Source organism: Acomys minous (assembly GCF_964271855.1).
Source record: "Acomys minous genome assembly, chromosome: 1".
Classification (NCBI taxonomy): Eukaryota; Metazoa; Chordata; class Mammalia; order Rodentia; family Muridae; genus Acomys; species Acomys minous.
Genome location: NC_140483.1, coordinates 56,431,603 through 56,452,784, shown reverse-complemented (window position 1 = coordinate 56,452,784; position 21,182 = coordinate 56,431,603). Strand labels below are relative to the sequence as shown.

General features: G+C 53.8%; 1 protein-coding gene across 1 annotated transcript; it reads left to right on the top strand.

Moving 5' to 3' along the window:
* The first annotated feature begins 243 nt into the window (after positions 1–243).
* ETNK2 (ethanolamine kinase 2) lies at positions 244–19,850 on the top strand. Its single transcript, XM_084794798.1, has 8 exons — positions 244–732; positions 2,480–2,739; positions 5,689–5,811; positions 10,668–10,810; positions 12,186–12,269; positions 15,045–15,190; positions 16,680–16,753; positions 18,836–19,850. The coding sequence occupies exons 1-8, from the start codon at positions 478–480 to the stop codon at positions 18,906–18,908; spliced, it is 1,158 nt and encodes a 385-aa protein (XP_084650924.1). The 5' UTR covers positions 244–477; the 3' UTR covers positions 18,909–19,850.
* Positions 19,851–21,182: the final 1,332 nt, after the last annotated feature.

The following is a 21,182-nucleotide window of genomic DNA, read 5'->3' as shown; positions in this document are numbered from 1 at the left end:
CCTTCCCGCCCAGCCCCAGATCCTTAACCTAGGCTATAGGGAAGAGCTGGCAAAGAGCTGTGGTCCCCAGTGGGAAACAGGTCATCCGCACTAGGATGCCTCAGCACGGATCTGGGGCGGGGCCTGAGAAGGCTCCTCCCTTTGCGTCATTAGGGCGGGACATCACCCCCACCCAGAGCTCCAGGTAGTCTCGGACTTAGCAGCGGGAGATGACCGGCAGTACTCCTCCGGAGCCGGAGGCGGGGTCGGAGCGGGCAGGGGGTGTTGCCACGGCCTGTGATGTCACTGTCGCGGCGGACCCCGGTGATCCCCGGCGAGCTGGGTCGCTCGGTTGTGCGCCGGCGATCAGAGCGGGCAGCTCGCTCATGAGTCATGGACTTCCCCTGGCCCCTCCTCGACCACTCCCACTCCCTCTCATGGCCCCCCCGTAGGGGCTAACGCGGGCGCGGCGGCTCCGAGGGGGTGGGGCTGCTGGGAATGGCTGTGCCCCCTTCAGCTCCTGTGCCGTGCTCGCCCTTTTACCTGCGGCGGCAGGCGCCCTGCCCGCAGTGCTCATGGGGCATGGAGGAAAAGGCGGTGGCCAGTGCCGGCTGCTGGGAACCACCAGGGTCCCCGAGAGCCGCCGTCCCGTGCTTCGGCGTCGCGGTGGACCAGGACAACATCCTCCCCGGTGCCCTGCGCCTCATCCGGGAGCTGCGGCCGCACTGGAAGCCGGAACAAGTTCGGACTAAGGTAGACGAGCGGGTGCGAGGCCGGGGATGGGGCCCTGCCTGGGCTGCAGAGGGGCTGCGTGGACGCCCGTCAGTACATCCTTCCCTGTGAGGGTCCCAGGGTTGCGTGGCTATTGCGCAGGAGACGTTTTGGACCGTGGTTTGTATATGCGTTTAGCTCTCCATCTCTTTTGATACCTATGCAAAGCTGGGCTCACGTTTCCCTGGACCCTCCCCATTCGCCTGTTTCTGGGGTTCCCAAACATGCAGCCGGAGGTCCACCTGCCCACTGTCAGCATGCTCCGCGTGCGGGCCCCACCCCCTGTCGCTGCGTGCTTGTCCCTTAGTTGCCCAGAAGTGCGTACCCAGCCTCTCTGAAACCCCAGGAGGCACGAACTTTTAAGGAAACCTCCCCGTACACCCGTGCTGTTCTTTCACCCTAACGTGTGATCCAAGCCTCGGGGATATGAGCATTCCCTGTGACCATCGGAACCAGCCCTGTGGAATTGGGAATTCCGGTTAAGCACTGGGACTGTCACCAAGGCCTCAGGCTAGCTGAGTAACGCCCCCCCCTCCCCCCTCATCCTCCCCGTCCCCACGTCCCCCTCCCCCGACTGTCTTCCCACTTCAGTTGGATAAATTCTCTCTGTCACACACCCACCCCTGTGGGCAGAGCTGCCCACCTTGGCCCCTAGCTGCCTTGCATTCTCTTAAAAACCTATCTAGTGCTGGGCGAGGGGACGGGGGGGGGGGGGGGGCGTGGTGGCGCACACCTTTAATCCCAGCACTAGGGAGGCAGAGGCAGGCGGATCACTGTGAGTTCGAGGCCAGCCTGGTCTACAAAGCTAGTCCAGGACAGCCAAGGCTACACACAGAAACCCTGTCTGGGAAAAACAAACAAACAAACAAACAAACAAACAAAACAACAACAACCTACCTAGCAACCCACACCCTGGGCAGCCTGCAGAGAGGTAGGGTTCCATTTTCAGAAGACCCAGTCAGGAGCAAAATGCAGTGAAGGCATCAAGCAGACCTGAGATTAATTCCAGCACTAACATGGCAGATGCTAATCTGTACACCCACTAGGCCTGTCTCCTCACCCAGAACTGGTTTAGGTGGCCTCTAGAGACACATCCAGCTCTATCAGATGACATCCATAAAACTGTAGCTCGTGGTTTCTTCCTACTCATCGCCCGGCCCAGTGAGTTTTTGTTCCCACTCCTGTTGTCTCTTGTTTCTCCCGGTGTGGAATTCAGAGATTCAAGGACTCAGGCCACCAGAGCCCTGGGATGAGTGCCAAGCTCAGTACCCTCCTTTCCCTCCGCCACTGGATGGAGCAAGAGATACAGCTGAGAACCCTTGTCTGCCTTGATGAGAGGCAGCTGGTCAGAGTGGCTGGCTGGCAACTTCCAGCCTTTCTTAAGTCCCATTCTCTCTAGTAGTGGCTTCTTCCAGGGCCAGGGTTGAGAAAGGAGGGGACGGGGCCTCTCCCCGCTGCCCAGCTTGGACATTGTCCACTCTGACGAGCCTCATGACGTGGGAGCAGACCTAGGCTGAGTGAGTGTGCCTGGGCTCACGCGCACGGACACACACACACACCCTTGAGTTTTAGTTTACTCCAAGGCAGTATGTAGTGCTAGCTGGAGTAGGGTTATGTTCAGCATTCAAATGAGCACCCTCTGCTTTGACTGGCTCTGGGAAGAGACTGGAACATCATACCCCACCCCTGCCCCCACCCCCACCCATGGCTGCCCTTCTCCCCATGCTAGCGCTTTAAAGACGGCATCACCAACAAGCTGGTGGCCTGCTATGTGGAGGAGGACATGCGGGACTGCGTGCTGGTCCGAGTGTATGGGGAGCGGACGGAGTTGCTCGTGGACCGAGAGAATGAGGTCAGGAACTTCCAACTGCTGCGAACACACGGCTGCGCCCCCAAACTCTACTGCACCTTTCGGAACGGGCTGTGCTATGAGTACGTGCAGGGTGTGGCCCTGGGCCCAGAGCACATCCGAGAGCCCCAACTTTTCAGGTGAGGAGGGCACGGGGTACTGCAAGCCTATGGTTTTGGGGTTCCTGGCTGGCTTCTTCGGTAAACAATGGGGTCCATGAGGAAGAGTCGTAAGGCTTGTAGTTGCATTGAAATGTCTGTTGGGATGCTCTGTTCAGAGGCTGCAACACTCCATGGTCTAACAGTGGTGACCACTAGAAGAGTGAGTTTCAGGGGAACATAGCAGAGATCAGGGTTCTCCCACACCACCCCCCATAAACCCCATTTCTCAAACCTCCCTCCACCCTATGTCTGATGTGGGAACACTCAGAAGCTCTGGGAATGAAACCTGAGCCAACTTCTGAAGGAACACGGGATTTCTACCTCTCCCATCTTTATTTTTCATTTATTTTATTTTTTTAATGGGAGATAGGGTCTTTCAATGTAGCACTGGCTGTCCTGGAAATTCATATGTAGACCAGGCTGGTTTCAAACTCAAAGAGACTCAACTGCCTCTGTCTCCCAAATGCTGGGATTAAAGGTATGTGTCACCCTGCCCAGCCTTCCCTCCTATCTTTTGCGGGGAGTGAAAGTGTGAAGGCAAACAGGCCTATCCAGGGTGAACTTGACTTTAGCAGCCTGGAATAGCCTTTCCTTCTCCTAAGCTGAGTGCTCTTTGGGTTCCCTGACAATAAATACCCAGGTCTGGAGTTAATGTTGGGGCCTCCATGCCGAAGGCCCACAGAGACTGAGCCCGGTTTCCAGTAAATTCCTCGATAGGATACGTAGGGCTTAGGAGCTGCATTTAACCTTCAAGCCTCATGGATACTGCTGTAGCGCCTGAGAAGGGGAGAACCAAACAGCCCTCAGTGAGTGCACCCCCTCTCTGCTCTGACTGACCAGGGCAGGGCAGTCAAGCCGTATCCTTTTCCTCCTCCCCCCATCCCCCCAGTGCCATGAGCCTTTGAGGCCTGGGCAGGCTGAGGTTTGTCCCTGATGGCTGGGGACAGCACTGCACGGTCTGCCTAGGGTCTCTGCTTGGCAGCTGCAGTCTCCAAGCCAAGAGGAAGGAGACTCTTCTTGCATACTGAGGGCAGTGATGCCCCCTGAGGGGCAGGCCTAACCTCTTCTGTGCACCCTCACCTGCCCACCTGTCAGAACCAAGTAAGAGCACTGGGCTCTTTTTGCCTAAGTGGCTCACCCTCCACCCTCTTCAGTGCTGCCTCTGAGACTCCCGGGGGGTGGGGGGGGGCGGGCCCAGGACGTTGCATTTGAGCTGTGTGTGGGGTGGAGGAGGTGAAGGATGCAGGGGTCACTGGAGTTGGAGCTGAGAACACCCGACCTGGAGAGGTGAGGTCAAAGCAGGGTATGGGGGACCCTGCCCTGTTTTTCCCATCACTCCTCCCTTAGTCTTGTGTGAGTAAGCGGTTACATTGGCAGGTCCCCACCACTCCTAGTCTCTCTCCGCCTCCCTGAACCTCATGCTGTCACTCATCCTCTTTCTGGAAACAATTACCACCGTCAGGAAGATTGAAGGGGGATTTAGGTGCCGTAAGTAAGAAGTTGGCGTTTTGGGGGAGAGCCAGAAGATTGGGGTGGGTGTAGGAGTTAGGCCTTTCCTTGGTGACTTTCCCAGGATGGAGCTTTTCCCATCCTGTCACAGTGACTGGGTATCTGCAGGCAAACGCTGTCCCGTTCCCCCCCCCCCCCACCATCCCTTGAGCCCACCCCAGCCTGGTGTGCTGAAGCCCTGCAGTGTAAAACTGCTGAGTGCTGAACTTACTCCTATTGTTATTCACACAGCAGCTCTACTGACATTCAAGGAACAACTCCTTTTCAGAATCTTCCTAGGGAAGGGACATGAGGGCTGGGCCTCAGGTCCACGGCTGCTTTTCCCCTATAGTGGGCTCTCACCTCTGACCCCAGGACCTCTGACCTCCGGGGCACCTACTCAGCTGCCTGCCCATAGCCCCTCCACCCTGGAGGAAGTGGGAGGCTTAGGGAGGAGCCTGAAATTGCCACTGTCCTGATGGTGCATGGCTGCTGGTCCCTTCCCAGGACCTGGCAAGGGGAGGAGTATCCTTAGGGACAACTCTGTAACAAGGTTCCAAACAACCAGCGCCTTTGTTGTCCTTCTCGGTGATTATTATTCAAGCGACCGGCAGAGGCAAGGGAAGTTCAGAAGCCTGGATGCTGGAGGCTTGGCAGGCAGCTAGAGTTGGGCTGTAGAAGGGAGGGGCTGGCAGAGCCCAGCTGGGACCCCAGCCTCCATGCTGACCTTGACACTGGCCTCGGTGCTAGGTTCTTATCACGTTTCTTCCCTCTTCAGTAGCCAGTCCTCGCCTCACTCCCAGCAGACCTCCCTGCCACCCACTCCTCCCCCAGGACCTTGGATAATGTCTGTAGGAGAACTTGAAAATCAGAAGGCTGGCTTGTTTTGCGTCCTTGGAATCCCCGCCCACCAGCATCAAGTCTCTGTGGAGTCAGAAGGGCCCCCACCTCCTCCCGCTCTGGGCCAGCCTCTCCACATTGGCCAGACTGATAAGAGGCTAACATTTCCTCCTTGCCTAGCATCTACACCCACTGATCTCATCACAGCAAGGGACCTGCTGCCACCTCTCCTGGGAGGATGGGGCAAAGTCCAGGGGAGAGGGGAGGAAGGGGACTGCCCTTATGCTTGCTTGCCCCTGTGTCCTCAGGGGCCACCTGCTATGGGAAGGCTGCGGGAGAGCCACCTTTCTGGCCTGGGGCAAATGGCCCTCTGTTTCTCTCTAGCCCAGCTCTGGAACTTGAAAAGAAACAAATGGCTGAAGGGTCTTCCTGCATTTTCCTGCCTTCTGCTGAGACCCTCTTTGGGAGGCCAAGGGCTCCTGTCATGACCTCCATGTGCGGCCTTCTGGCTAGGACCCAGAAGAAGCTTTCAGATCTTTCCTAATTGAGCAGGAGGACACGCCCAGGATTGACACTGTACCCCTCCCCTTTCTGTTATAGGTTAATCGCCTTAGAAATGGCCAAGATTCACGCCATCCAGGCCAATGGCAGCCTGCCTAAGCCCTCCCTCTGGCATAAGATGCACCGTTATTTCACGCTGGTCAAGGATGAGATCAACCCCAGGTACAGAGATCTGAGGGGGCACAAGGCTGCCACCGCCTCTACCCTGCCCCCTACTTTTGGCTCCAGCCCACTGTCAGAGGAGGGTCAGGGATACCGTTCCCATGAGGACTCTCTCCTGAGCACCGTCCATCCTGAGCCACAGCCCAGGCAGAGGGAGGCCCTCAGCTGCCTCTCAGCAAGGAGGATCAGCAGTTGGGGATACCTGTACTTATTTCTCTTTGAGTTGTCCGGCTGTGTCAAGCAGCAGGATTAGGAGGACAACTCCCACTTTCCTTAGAACAGAAAGGGTTGCTGGAGGAAGCTCTGCTCTCCTGTCAGGCTGACAGTGTGCGGCTTTAGTCTCCCATCCCAGGACTTAGCTCTTCATGAGCTGTCTTCTGCCTTTGGAACACAGGAGGGTGGAGCCTCTGGGAACCTGAGGTGCTGAGGCCAGCAGGGTCATAAAGCAGACAAGCCCTGGGGATAGCAAGCTTTCTGGCTGAGTCCTCTGATGCCTGTGTACCTCCGGAAGCCATGCCCCCTATTTTGTTCCTTCTCACACCCACTGCATCATGAGGTGCTCTTACCAAGGACAGAGGTTCCCCTCCCGTCCTGATTCTACTTTGAAGCAAAATGGGGTCTCCCAAACTTCCCCTTTGCTCACTGGCCTGTGGGTTCTCAACCCCCTCGACACACGTTGGAGACCAAGGCATGGTAAAAAGTCAACAACACTGTCTCTGGCTTTCCATGCAAAGATTAAATATCAACTTTTTTTTTTTTTTGATACAGCATAGCCCACTGAGGCCTAGGACTCACTGTGTAGACCAAAGCTAGCTTTGAACTCAGAGAGCTACCTGCCTCTATCTCCCAAGAGCTGGGATTAAAGATGTGTGTTATTGCCGGGCAATGGTGGCACATGCCTTTAATCCCAGCATTCCTGAGGCAGAGGTAGTCAGATCTCTGTGAGTTCGAGGCCAGCCTGGTCTACAGAGTGAGCTCCAGGACAGCCAGGGCTACACAGAGAAACCCTGTCTCAAAAAAACAAAAACAAAAACAAAAAACCCAAAAAACAAAAAACCAAAGATGTATGTTATCCTACCCAGCAAGCATTGCCTTTTAAAATGTATTTGAATGTCCTTGCTTGACAGATACTTACATGTACAGTGTGTATTGATTCCATCAGGGTGACACATGTCTTCCTTGCAAATGTTTATCATGTCTTTGTGCTGGGCATTCAGAGTCCTCTCCAAGAAAGTTCCACAACAAATTGTTAATTTGAACACTACTTCTGCTGAAATGTCAAAGGAGCAGGTTGGTGAGAAGGAGGGTCTGAGAGACAGAGGACGCTCATTCATTCTGAAATGGCCGCCATTAACTCTGACCCCGTTATGTGGTCCTTGCACACACACCCATGACTTTATCTGAACTCTCACACCCAGTGACTGTGCTATGAGTGCCCAGCATGGCTCTAGCCTGCCTGCTGTCTGACCATGGTCAGATCCTGGGACAAGGACTGCCATGTCTCTGAAGACTAGAGTGTGGCATGTCCCTTCAGCCAGCGCCATTATTTGACAGGTGGGGATGGAACTTGCTGGTTACTAGGTGCAGGGCTGGCGCCCACACACAACTGGACACCACAGCTTCCTTTGTAGCTTTGGTGGCTAGTCTTGTCAGGAAAGGAGAGGTCCTTGGTGAAGAGCTGGCCAGCTTCCTTTGTCCTTTTCATGCCTTTGGCCTCCGGGAAATCGATATTTAACTTCTTTGAGCCTGTCTTAAGAGGACTATCCCCTGACCCTTTGCCCTGCTCTGCACGTCCCTCAGCAGGACAGTGCTGAACAGCCTTGTTGGACTCCAGGCGTTACCTCATGGCCCTGACTTATTCAATCCTTCATTTCACAAAACAAACATTGATTTACTGGGATTAAAACAGTAGAAAAGTGACGGTGGTTGTGACACAGGCCCTGCCCATGAGGAATGTAGGAGCCAAGTAAACAGAGCATGCTTGTACTTGGCACAAGAGAAGGCAGGGTGTGTAATGCATACACAGAAGTAGGAAGGGGCAGGTAAAGTCATCTCGGCAGAAGTGGCAGGGCAAGATGAAAAGGGGCTGCTCCAGTTCGGGAGACAGCCCGGGGAGGTCTGCTCAAGGCTCCCAAGTAGGTGAATGTGTCTGAGACAGATGTTCAGGAGACTATGGGAGTGGTGAATGGGAGCTTAAGGGAACGAGGCTTGGGTACCAGGCCAAGGAAGGAGCCAGGATTGAAGTGTTACAAGCATCAGGAAGGTGTCTCACTATGTTACCCACACTGGCTTCAAACTCATGTAGGCCAGGCTAACCTGTCAGGAACTCATGACCCTACTGCCCCGGTTTCCCAAGTGCTAGGATTACAAGTGAGTGCCCCATGCCCACTGTTATGAGGGGATCTGAGCCAAAACTATGGTTTAGGAAGAGGGCTGGCAGGCATAGGGACAGCGTTAGTGAAGGAGCTGGCTGTGCACTTGAGGTAAGCCATAGGCAGGTTCTAGGTCTGGGAGACCCAAGCTAGCAGAACCAGCTCCTCCACAGAGTGCTTGCTGAGTGCACTTTGCCAGGCCAGCTCAGGGAGGGCTCCCATTGGAGCCAGGCCTGCATTTAGGTGGCCTCCCTGAAGCACAAGACACATTTGCGCAACACTGCTTGGAACGGCTTGGCGGGTAGGTGGGAATGGAGGATAGACTGCGTCAGAGGCTGTGGAAAATGACTTGATGGCCCTGGTGGCTATTCGGCCCTGGGTGGGGCAGGATAGGTGGCCTGGTGACAAGACAAAAGTGGAAAGGCCTGGAGACTGGAGCAGTAGAGGATTGGTCCCTTAGGACCAAGGAGAAAGAACTTTTGTTCCTTCAGTGAGAACTGAACGGAGATGGCCAAGCAGTAGGCACTCCCCAGGCAGGAGTCCCCGGCCTTCCAGGGGCTCCAGCCCCTCATCCCTTTCGCTCTTTCTGGGGTGAGACTGTTTCTGGGTGGCAGTGATGGCTGCCCGGCTGCCAACCCTGCACAGGTGGAGGAGTTTGATGTTGTCAAGGCAGCAAAGCTGGCAGAGGTCCACATGTTCAGGGAGGGACACGGTGCAGTCGAAGTGCAGGCGGGTGGGGTGGGCACTGCACATAGGCTTGGATTGTTCTCCTAGTACAGATTCCACCGGCCTTGGCATGGCAGGGTAGGTCAGACTGAGGCCAGAGGCTGGGAGCGGGCATCCGGAAGTCATGGGCATGAGATTAAGGCCAGAGACTGAGACCTGGGCAAATCTCCTCAGCCCTTGAGATAGCCCAGGCATAAGAGGGGAGTCTTTTTTTTTTTTTTCTCGAAACAAGGTTTCTCTGTATAGCCTTGGCTGTCCTAGACTTGCTTTGTAGACCAGGCTGGCCTTGAACTCACAATGATCTGCCTGCCTCTGCCTCCCGAGTAGGATTAAAGGCATGCGCCACCACGCCCCTGGCTGAAGAAGGGAGTCTTAAAAGTAGCTGTTCAGGAAGGGCAAATAAATGGCTGCAGATGGGGCTTGGCCGTCCTCTCTGTCTGGGGGCTGCCTGGCTCACTGATGCCTTCTCAGAGACTGAGGGAACAGACCAACGGTGGGGGGGGGGCACAGCCCTGTGATGAGGACCTCAGGTGGGCTGAGGTGTTGGGTGTGGTGTGCTCAAGCTGTTAGGCATCTGGGATAGTAAGACTTCTTTCTTTTCTGGAGCCTCCATTTCCCAGGTGTGGCAGATGGGAGCCCTAGGATCCCTCTAGCTTTGGCTTTCCTTTTCTGCAGAGGACATGGGGACATCTTAGTTCTGTCTGGTAGGGAGGGTGAACCAGGGCCCATCTCCTTGTCATCTTCCCCTGTGAACCTTTGCTGTCCTGGCCAGAGAAGCAGGAGTGGAGGGCAGGCCCAGCACCCACCTCTCGTGGATAGTTCTGAATTTTGAAAGACTCCGCTGTTTGGCTTTTTCAGTGCACACAGACTTGTGTACCCAAAGGGTCAAAGTTCAGAGCACCGGAGTACAGGGTGTCCGCACCCAACATCCGCACTGATTGATCCATGGTGGGTCCGTCCCCTAGCATGCTTGGCAGACAACACTACTTCCGAGCGACACGGCAGGTGGGGATAGGGGTGGGATGGAAGTAGCCTCGTGCAGCTTTGCTCAGCCTTTAAGCTGGTCTAGCGGGAGCCAGGGACAGGAAGCACTCATAGCTCAAGGTGACAGGAATTAGTTGCTGGGAGTGGCAAAACAGATCTCTCACACAGGGTGTGTTGGGGGTGTGTGTGTGCTGCTGTTTCTCTGACAGTGCACAGCCTGTCTTCCTACTAGGTCTGTGAGATGGCAGTCTAGGACATCGTCAGCTACCACATCAGGGCACCCCTCTGCCATTTCTCCAGCCTCTCCTGGGGTTCTGTTACTGGGGAGTCTCATCTTAGAGGAACACAACCTCTCTTAGGGGGTTCCCAGCCCCCTAGGCCAGGTCTCTTCTGTTTCTCACCATTGATCCCATGGGCCCCATTCTCTCTTCCTCTGGAGCCATGGCTGCTGACACTTGTTGTCACCTCTCCTGTCTCCTCCTGGGTCCCCCTTCCTCACCCTGTCTGTCTCACAAAGTAGCAGGGATGCCATTTAGCTAGTGACTTTTATGTCCTGCCAGCTACTTTGATGACCAGGTTTTAAGCCACTTCTCAGTGTAACCATGGGGACCGGAAGGCCAGGACACACTCATGTGTGATGAAAAAGCAGGGACTTTGCTGGGCCAGCCTTTTGTTTGAGGTCTCTATAGCAAAGGAATGGTTTGGCCAGAGTTTAGGGCCTGCCTTTCTGAGTCAGCCCTCCCCTCCCTGAAACATTGTCCCCCTACTGTCCAGCCTTTCTGCAGATGTCCCTAAGGTGGAGGTATTGGAACAGGAGCTGGCTTGGCTGAAGGAACACCTGTCCCAGCTGGATTCCCCTGTGGTGTTCTGTCACAACGACCTGCTCTGTAAGAATATCATCTACGACAGTGCCAAAGGTACAGCCCCTCAAGCCCCCCTGACGCAGAGGTCACGAGCCAGTTGGTCGGTCCCTATTCATAGACGACATGGGCGCACCTTATGTTGATTTTGATCTGTGAGAAAGAAGACGAAAAGAGAACAGGAAAGTCCCACTGAGACAAACAGATCGTAAGAACTCAGGATCGTGGCTGGGAAGGTCTTCTGCATTAAGACACCCAAGCCGTGCATCCTGATAATTTGGTGGCCTTCTGAGGATGTCATGGCTCCCCCAAGCCTTGAGAGGGCCAGGGGAGTGTTTCTGAGAATGCAGCCTCCCCTGGTAACCCAGGTGTCCCCTCATTACACACTGCAGATTGATTGGGGACCTCCGAGTGTGTCAACACACATGTGCACACACGTCTTCTCCTCCTCCTCCTCCTCCTCGGCAGCGAGGGTATCCGTGTGTTAGAGCCAGAATCCTGTCCCTAGGACCCTGAAAACAAGTGAAAGTAAATAAAAGAGTACAGCACTTGCATATGACCTCCACAGAGCATCCTCTGGAACCTTCTGGCTACCTACCATACCCAATACAGTAGGAATATGAGCTAAATAGGTATTAAGCCATGTTGTCTTAGGAATGACAAAGGGCAAAAGTTATAGATATTTAGTACATATGAATTTTTAAAAAATGTTTTGTTCATTTGTTTTTTTGAGGCAGGGTTTCTCTGTGTAGCTTTGGCTGTCCTGGACTCACTTTGTAGACCAGGCTTGCCTGGAACTCACAGAGATCTGCCTGCCTCTGCTTTCTCAAGTGCTGGGATTACAAGTGTGCACCACCATGCCCAGCTGCATTATGAGTTTTTTAATTAGTATTTTATATGTATGATTATTTTGCCCACATGTATGCCTGTGTGCCACATGCATGCAGTGCCCACAAAAGCCAGAAGAGGATGTTGGATCCCACGGACCTGTAGTTATGGTTGGTTGTGAGCCACATGGTGGGTGCTAGGCTTCAAACCTCAGGTCCTCGGCAAGAGTAGCCTGTGCTCCTAACCACTGAGCGGAGTCTCTAGCCCTCAGATCAAAATGTAAAGATTCTCAGTCTATAGTTAGTTGAATCCGTGGTTGTGGGACTCACAGACATGGTGGGCAGGAGGCAATTGCTTTTCTCCTGACCCTGAGCTACGCTGTAGACAGATACCTTTAGATGAGGAATCCAAGGACCCAGCTGAGCAGGAGGTGGGGCGCTGGAGCTATGGGGAAGGCGGGTGGACAGATCGGAGTGCAGATAAAAGGTTGCCTTGGATATTGGGGAGGTTGCCGCAGCGGGTATGTCTTGGAGGTCTGGAAGTCTAACCTCACCCCATTTCCAGATCTGGGATCAGTTCTCACCACCTCTCCTCTTCCTCACAGGCCAAGTGCGGTTCATCGACTATGAATATGCAGGGTACAACTACCAGGCTTTTGACATTGGCAACCATTTCAATGAGTTTGCAGGTAGGGAGAATTACTCTTATGACCTCACTGCCCTCCTTATGGTGGGGTGCCAAGTCTATGTGGAGGACCACAGGTGACTCTAAACTTGATGGGAGGTGGCACAACCAGCTCTTATTTATTTGTTACTTATTTGTGTGTGTGTGTGTGTATGTATGTCTGTCTGTCGGTCTGTTTTGAGACAGGGTTTCTCTGTGTAGCCTTGGCTGTCCTGGACTTGCTTTGTAGACCCAGCTGGCCTCAAAGTCACAGCGATCCACTTGCCTCTGCCTCTGCCTCCCTGAGTGCTAGGATTACAGTCGTGTGCCTGGCTACAGCCTATTAAAGACAAACATATCTCACAGAAAAGAACTCCCTCCACAGAGCTGACCTCTGCCAGCCTGCGTGGCAGTTTGGTACAAATAAGGAAAATGCATTCACTGTAGGGTCCTGGGGGTTACTCAGCCTGACCCCTTTCCAAGCCAGGCGCAGTAGCAATGTCTTGTAATCTCAGCTACTTGGGAGGCTGAGGCAGTAGGCTCCTGGTTCAAGGCCAACCTGGGCAACTTAGTGAGACTCCCATCTTAAAATTAAAGATAGTTATGGATAGATCTCAATGGTAGAGCATTTGTCTAGGATGTATAGGGCCATGAATTCAACATCCAGTATAAGAAAAGAAAAGGCTGCCCCTTGCTCAGGACAGGCACAGCTCACCACCAACTTGGCTAGCACTACTTTATGCCCAGTACAACGTGTACAATTAATTGCTCATGAAGACCCTGAATGCAGGTATGTGACTAAATAAGCTTTAAGCAGTTGTTTTCTTAGTGTATCATGAGGCGAATAATCTAGGCAGAGCTAGTTAAAAGTGCTTCTGCAACTTGAGTTCCAGAGTTTCAATCCTGATTTTGTTGTCACTGGTGATGGGATTGGGGTCACGGCCCTCCGTGACTGTGAAATGGAGATGATGTAATGCCTACATCACACCGTGGAGTTGAGACACACACACAAGGCTGGGGGTCACACTGTTGAGTTGAGACACACACATACACAAGGCTGGGTGTCACACTGTTGACACACACACAAGGCTGGGTGTCACACTATTGAGTACACACACACACACACACACACACACACGAGACTGGGTGTGGTGGTGCATACCTTTAATCCCCATGCTCAAGAAGCAGAACAAGGCAGGCAGATCTTTTGTGAGCTTGAAGCCCGCCTGGTCTATATAGTGAGTTCCAGAACAGCCAGGACTATATAGAGAAACCCTGTCTACTGCCACCACCACCCCCCCTCCCCCCCCCCCCCCCCGACCCAAAAAGAAATATCTCTCCCCTCTCTCCCAGCCTTGGCAGCTCTACCATAAAGGTATGGCAATCTAGATCCATGGAAGGACAACCAGGCAATGTTTTCCAGCTTGAGGGCTTGTTAAAGACAGTTTGATAGGAGGCTGGAGAGATGGCTCAGCAGTTAAGAGCACTGTCTGCTCTTCCAGAGGTCCTGAGTTCAATTCCCAGCAACCATATGGTGGTTTACAACCATCTGTAATGAGGCCTGGTGCCCTCTTCTGGCCAGCATAGACATAAAATAAATAAATCTAAAAACAAACAATTTGATAGGACCTTGGAGAGACAGCTCCATGATGGCCTTGGATATGTGAGCTTGGCAGAGTGACATGGCTGACCTCTAAGGCTTAGGAAACTTGAGGTGTCTTGACCAATTGTGGAGCCATTGCTTGGTTGCTCCCCCAACGTCCTCAACCCATCCTGGGTTGACCAATCCCATCTCTTTTAGAACAGTAGGGGGACCTGGTCTGTGCAGTTGCTTGCACCCAGGGGTCCAGCACTTTAGGGCGATCAGAGGGAGGGGGATGGGCCCCAGCTGAGCTGCTGTGAGCTGAAGCAGAGGTCTGCCTGCAGAGCACACGTGTGGCAGTGCTCAGCTGCTGGGAGGCCTCCGCAGAGGCGTAAGTCCTTATCCAGCGCGCTGAGCAAAGTTCAGCTGGAGCTTCTCCAAAGGGGGGTGGACTGTATCCTTTAGGAGCTGGCAAACAGGCTCCGGGCAGTAGGAAGATACAGGTCCAGCCCAGCCCCGCCTCTAACTGGCTCTGTGCCCTGGGCCTTCTCATCAGCAAGGGGAGATTCTTTCCTACCCACACACTTGAAACTCAGAAACTCTGTTTCTCGAGGGGGCAGAAGGGACACATGGAAAGGGTGCCAGAAGGGAAAGGAGAGACCCTGGAGATGGTGGCTCAGCTCTGCTCCCATCTTAAATCAACGACGTCTTTCCTGTGGCCTCCCCTGTGCAAAGCACATGCCCGGAGGAGCTGGAAAGCCTCTTGAGGACAGGCAAGGGTACAAAAGGAGCTGTCTGGCATGGGGAGCAGAGGAGGTGGGGCAGTTCCCTGGGAAATGCCGGTGCAAGCAGCGGTATTTAACGTTGGCAACTAAGTCCAATTCCTTGTCTGAAAGGTGATGGAATTAGGCCCCTGAGGTGAAAAGAGCCGGCTGAGATCAAGGGGTCCCAAGTCTGAGACCTTCTGTGAGGCACCGCTTTAGAGAGGGATAGGCATATGGTGCCTTGAAATTCCCGCCACTTGCAGGGCAGTACCTCAGCCAGCCTCTTTCCTCAGCCCTAGGCAAGTGGTACCCGCTGGGTAGAGGACCCCCCCTCCACCAACTGAGTTATCCTCGTGCGATTCCCCCTCAGGCCAGCCCACAGCTGCACGTAGGAGACTCCAGGGCTCAAACCTGAGAGGAGCTTTGCCAGTAATATGTCTCATCTGCTTCCTAGGTGTGAACGAGGTTGATTACTCCCGGTATCCAGCTCGGGAGATCCAGCTGCAGTGGCTGCGGTACTATCTTGAGGCACAGAAGGGGACAGCTGCGACCCCCAAGGAGGTGGAGCGGCTTTATGCGCAAGTCAACAAATTTGCTCTGGTGAGTGCTTGGACCTGCCACAGCCTCCCACCCAGAGCCCAGGGTCAGTTGTTCTTAGTTAGGGCTTCTAATGCTGTGATGAGACACCGTGATCAAAAGCACCTGGGGCAGAGAAGGGTTTATTTTTTGCCTTACAGCGTAAAGTCCATCGTCCAGGAAAGTCAGGGGTAGGAACTTAGGGCAGGAACCTGGAGGCAGGAACTGATGTACAGGCGAGGAGGAGTGCTGCTTACTGGCTTGCTCCCCATAGCTTGCTCAGCCTGCTTTCTTATGCCGCCCAGGTCCACCAGCCTAGGGAGTAGCACTGCCCACAGTGGACTGGGCCCTCCCAAATCAGTCATGAAAATGTCCTACAGGCTTACCTACAGGCCAATCTGGTGGAGGTATTTTCTCAATTTAGATCCCCTCTTCCAAAACGACTCTAGCTTGTGTCAAGTTGATGTAAAACTAGCCAGCCCAGTTGAGGACTGTACTGTACCTAGACAGGGTCTGATAATAGCCATCTTGGGTATGCCCCTAATGTCCCTGCTTCCCCCCTGCCAGCCAGCCTGGACACTCACCTCTCTAGAAGAATATTTCCAAGAATGACTTCAGCTTCCTTGCTTAGCAAACCTTTTGGATGGGCAGTTTCTCTCTGCTAGCTAATCTTAGCGTTCTGTGCTGCAGGATGGCCTTCCTTGTAACCCCTACCTAACTCACAGCCCGCCAGCCTTGCCTTCCAGGCTCCTCCTCTCCCCTGCTCTGTGCTGTGGCATTCATGAGGGAAGGCTGCTTCCCCAGTGAAAATGGTTCAATGCCGGGTGTCCACTGGTGTGTGCCTGGGGGCACTACTAACACACAGGGAGACAAGCCAGCCACCCCAGGCTTCACAATTCATAGCAGAGTTTAGAGAATCTGTCATTTCTGTGATCGACTGACTGTCCTGGTTCACACTGGCCCCCAACTCAACCCTCTTCTTCCCTCATTGCACTAAGAACACGTCTTCTCAACGTTTCAGCAAAAACAACCCCACACCAGCTTGCTCACCTACGCCCCTTCTAAGCCATGGGATGGAAGTAGAAGGGACCTTCCAAAGCAACTGTGTGACCAAGGCTTGGGGTGGGATGGGAGAAGCCCTAAGGGTGTGCCTCCTGTGCCTGGGAAGGTGACAGTGTTGTAGCTGTCAGGGTTAACTGGGAATCATGGCTTTCTGGCTCTTTGAGCCTGGGGTGGAGAGAGGCATGCTGGGAGACCCTTGAAGTCCTTGGGAGCCCCCATTCTGCCCACCTGAATGCTAAGATCTGGGGAGAATAGGATCTGTTAGCTTTTTTTTTTTTTTAAACCTATGGGTAATGAGTCCCCCAAATGCTGCCCAGCGGCCTTGGGCTCTACTTCTTCCCACACTGGCCAGTGTTTAGCTCTGTAAGGCACCCAAGGTGACTGTGTCTCTCCTGCTGACGGTGGTGACAAGTGTGGCCTTGTAGGGCTGACCTCTCCGGCCTGTTTGCAGGCCTCCCACTTCTTCTGGGCCCTCTGGGCACTCATACAGAACCAGTACTCCACCATCAGCTTTGACTTCCTCAGGTGAGTATGGGGGGAGTCGTGGGAAGATGGGGCGTGGGGCAGAGAGAAGGGAGAGCCTTGGCCACCGCATGACCGAAGCTAGTCACCACAGAATGCCAGAGTCCTTCTGGTGTGTAGCTGACCCATCCCCAGCAGGGGCTCCCGGGAGAGCCCCACCAAACCTAGTGAAGGCTTCTACAGAGCCGTCTATGCCAGTGTTTCTCAACCTGTGGGTCGCGACCCCTTTGGCTGCCCTCTGTCTCCAGAAATATTCACATTATGATCCACAACAGTGGCGACATTCGCCATGAATGAGCAATGAAAAGAATCGGTAAGGTTGGGTTCACCACAATATGAGGAACTGTACTAAAGGGTCACAACACGAGGAAGGTTGAGAACCCACCGTCCTGTACTGTCCTCCCCAGCACCAGGGCCCACCCTGCTGGTACCATCCTGGCCAGAGCCTGGGACACAGACAGGCCTGAGAACCCGTGTGAAAGGATGGAAGGCTGATGAAATGGCTCAGTGGGTAAACACAACTTGTTGCCCAGCTTGGTGTCCTGAGTTTGGTCCCCAGAACCCACTTAGAAGTGGGAGAAAATCAAATCCCAAAGTTGTCCTCTGACTTGCACGTGCACTGTGGCACACCCCCCCCCCCCACACTCACTCACACAATAAGAAGTACTATTTTTAAAAATAAACATGGAGCTGCAGTGTACAAGAGCCTTGCACACATCATGCAGGTGATTAGTTGTGACCCTACTGCCTCCTCCTCGAGCCATTCCTACCCACCTCTTCCTGAGGCTTAGGGACCATAACTAAAGCTTACCGTGACAGCTTTGGAGCCCATTAAATGGGGGCCCCTTTGTCCTTGTAGGCAGGGAATCAATCCTTCCATTCTGTCCCATTCTACCCTCAGCTAAAGGGAATCACTATGCTGGCTCTGAGATGCTGGGGAACACAGGGAGTGTGTTATAAAACCAGCAAAGGCAGAAAATCCAGAACATCTGCAAGGATGTGGGGATGCTGGTGCCCTTGGATACCACTGGGAGTGCAAAGTGACCCAGCCACTCGGGAAAAGAATGGTCCTTCTAACTTGGGGTGGAGGTGGTGCACACCTTTAATCCCAGCACTCAGGAGGCAGAGGCAGGGAGATTTGAGGCCAGCCTGGGTCTACAGAGCGAGTTCCAGGACAGCCAGCACTGCTTAGTGAGTCTCAAAAAAACAAAATAAATAAAATAATAATAATAAAATAAAAAGAAGGAGAAGAGGCAAGGAAGAGAAGAAGAAGAGGAAGAAGAAGAGGAAGAAGAAGAAGAAGAAGAAGAAGAAGAAGAAGAAGAAGAAGAAGAAGAAGAAGAAGAAGAAGAAGAACCACCCTTGTATGGTGTGGGTGTTATGTCCCAAAGAACATAAGAGCTGACTCGCAGCAGTTTGCACACCCATGTTTAGAACATTGACCCTTGTAGCAGCCGAGTGTCACCCAGTGAATGAGCATCATCCTGGCTTTGAAAGGAAGGGAATCTGGCCAAGTGCTATACAGACGAACCCTGAGGACGTTATGCTAGGTGAAACAAAACAGCCACAAAAAGACAGATGCTTTGGGACTGTTTGTGAGAGGTGACTATTTGCATAGGGACAGAGCAGAGCAGTCACTGGGCTGGAGACCAGAAAGGGGCAAAAGTTGAGATTTAGCTTGAAAAATAAAAAGTTCTGGAGGTCCACTGTGAAACAACAGGCATATAAGCAATACAAAATAATAAAAACAAAACACCAAATGCATCTTGGGCAGGGTTGCTACACGCTGACTGAAGAGAAGAAATGATAGTGAAAAATTTGAAGAGTTGACTTGCCCTAGCCAGATGGTGGTGGCGCACGCCTTTAATCCCAACACTTGGGAGGCAGAGGCAGGAGGATTTCTGAGTTCAAGACCAAAATGTTCTACATAGTGAGTTCCAGGACAGCCAGGGCTATACAAAGACACCCTGTCCCAAAACAAACAAAAGAGTTAGCTTGCCCAGACCTGGATGAGCCAGAGCCGGGAGGCAATCCTCCTCCCGTAGGCTGCCAGGCTCCCTGCTCATCTGTTTTCTTCCCTGGCAGGTATGCAGTGATCCGATTCAACCAGTACTTTAAGGTGAAGCCTCAGGTGTTAGCCTTGGAGATGCCAAAGTGACCAGCCTCCTTGTTCCTCCGTGTCCTGCCGCTGCTGACCTGCTCCCCAGGGTACCCGTCTGCCTTGGAGTTGGCACGCTTGGGGAAGGTGGCATCCATGGAGAAGGCTCCCCAGGGGATGCCAATGAAGAGCTCATTTTCCTGTCTGGAGAGGCTGATGAGACCCAGCATTGGGGAGGATGGGGTGGCGGGCGGGGGGCTCCCCTTCACCCTGCCAGGCTCGGAGAGGAAGTGCCTGCAGATAGCTGAGGACTGTCCCTGTGAGAGCACACCGTTGTTGTCAGCCCAGGTCTGCTGGAGCTTAGGCTGCCTCAGTTTGTCCTTGACCCTTCCTAGTAGGGGAGGGGAAGGGCTCTTTTCTACCTCTGGTGCCCCAGCCTCTGAGCCATGTGTGCCTCAGGTGAGAGGTGCTGAGCCCCAAGCCAGCAGGAAGCCATCTCTGCTTGTCATCTTGGGGGGCAGAGCTCCCAGCTGGGCCCGACAGCTGCCTCATCTGAGGCTGCTAACTTCTCCAAGCCAGATGCCACCCAGTCACCCCCTTCCCCAGCTCCCGTCCTTGTCCTTCTGCTGAGTCCCTACAGAAGAGAGGGAATGGCAGGCCTGGGGTAGGCATGCCCTTAGGTGGAGGGTGGGGGTGGGGCAGGTACCAGAGCCAGCAGCAGCCCCCAGCCCTCTCCCTTCTAAGGATCTGTCTAGCTCTATCTTCTACTCTGAACTCAGCTGAGGTCTTCCCATTTGGGAATGCACAGTGGAAGGCAAGGGGCACGGCCTAGGCATCTTGAGGGCAGCCCAGTTGCCTGGGCATGGCTAGATACTGAAAATGTTACCAGCTCAGTATCCCCAGCCCAGCCCTTACCGTCCCTGGGGAGTCTGGTATAGGCCCCTACTGTGATTCATTTGTAAATGACCATGTTTTTCTGCATTAAAATGTTTGTTTCTGGGATGCCATTGTGGAAAGGACAATAGCTTGGCGTGGTATGCACACAAGTGGAGGTCTTCTACTGTCTTCGGGGTTCATCCCTGCTTAAAGCACAACCACCTGCGCACCTCTAATGCCATCCTTGCTGAGGCCTTCAAGGTCACGGTGCTCCAGTGGAAGCAGGCCGTCCCCGAGGGTGCTACTGGGGGGCCTGGTGGGGAGACATGCCTGGGCATACAGACAGTGCCAGAGCTGGGAAGGAGGGGTCCCGGTGTCACCTGTAGACCCAGGTGGCCATGGATTACATAGCAATGCCCACCTTCTTATTCTTCTCAGCCACCCTGAAACCAAGCGCAGTTAACCTCTGTGCAGTCGGCTTCACATGCAGCCCGCTAGGCCCTTCGTGTCACCACCCTGCAGACAGGTGCTTTAGTGGATGGGAGGTGGATGGGACAACAGAGGCCCTGTGCTCCTTTACCACAAAGCCCAAGTCCCACTTCTCCCCTGTCACCCTAGGCACGACCCCCAGACCACGGCCACCTTCCCAGGGCCGACCATTGGCCTGTGGAGAGGTGGGCAGGGGCCAGGTGAGCTTGTAGCTAGCTGTCCTGGTAGTGACCAGAACGTGCTGCCCTGGTTTTGTCCATCTCACCTGGCCTGCTTCTCACAGGCAGGGTGAGGTTCTAGTTGGCCAGAAGACTTAGGGTAGTTGGCCACACAGCAGCTAGCTAAGCCAGGCCTCTCCAGGCTGCAGAGAACCAGCGATGGGGCAACAGGGGGAACTAGGAAGGGGCCTAAGAGTATGGGATCTAGTTTTGAGTGAGGTGGGAGCTTGGAGTGAAGTTAGGGATTTTGAGCCAAGCAGCTCCCCCTGGTGGCCACTTAACAGGGCCAGGCAGAGGCCAAGGAAGTTTCCAGAACCCTGGGCTGAGCTCTTGCTGTTGGCCCCTGCCTCAGGGCTGGGCAGGGCACCAGGATGTGAGGACACCAAGGAAAGGCAGCCAGAACTCTGAAGGACAGGACCAGGAATCAACTCTGGCCCCTGGTTCTTGGCAGTGTGTGGTCCTAACCCTACCATCTCACCAGCATGTAAAATTAAGACACTACCTCCCCGACCCCTACCCCGGGCCTGCACCACTAGTTCTTGTGTTCTGAAGTTTCCTGTATTTCTGAACATCTTTGCTGGAGGGTGAGGGTGTTGTGTGTATTATGTGCACCTATGTAGCCAAAATAGTGATCTTTGACACGATCACTATCAGCTCAGGTTTCATCTCACAACACATAGAGCATCTGTCTTTGCCACCCAACAGCTTTGAACATGGTCTTTTCCCTCTTGCCCCATCTTATGGACTGGAT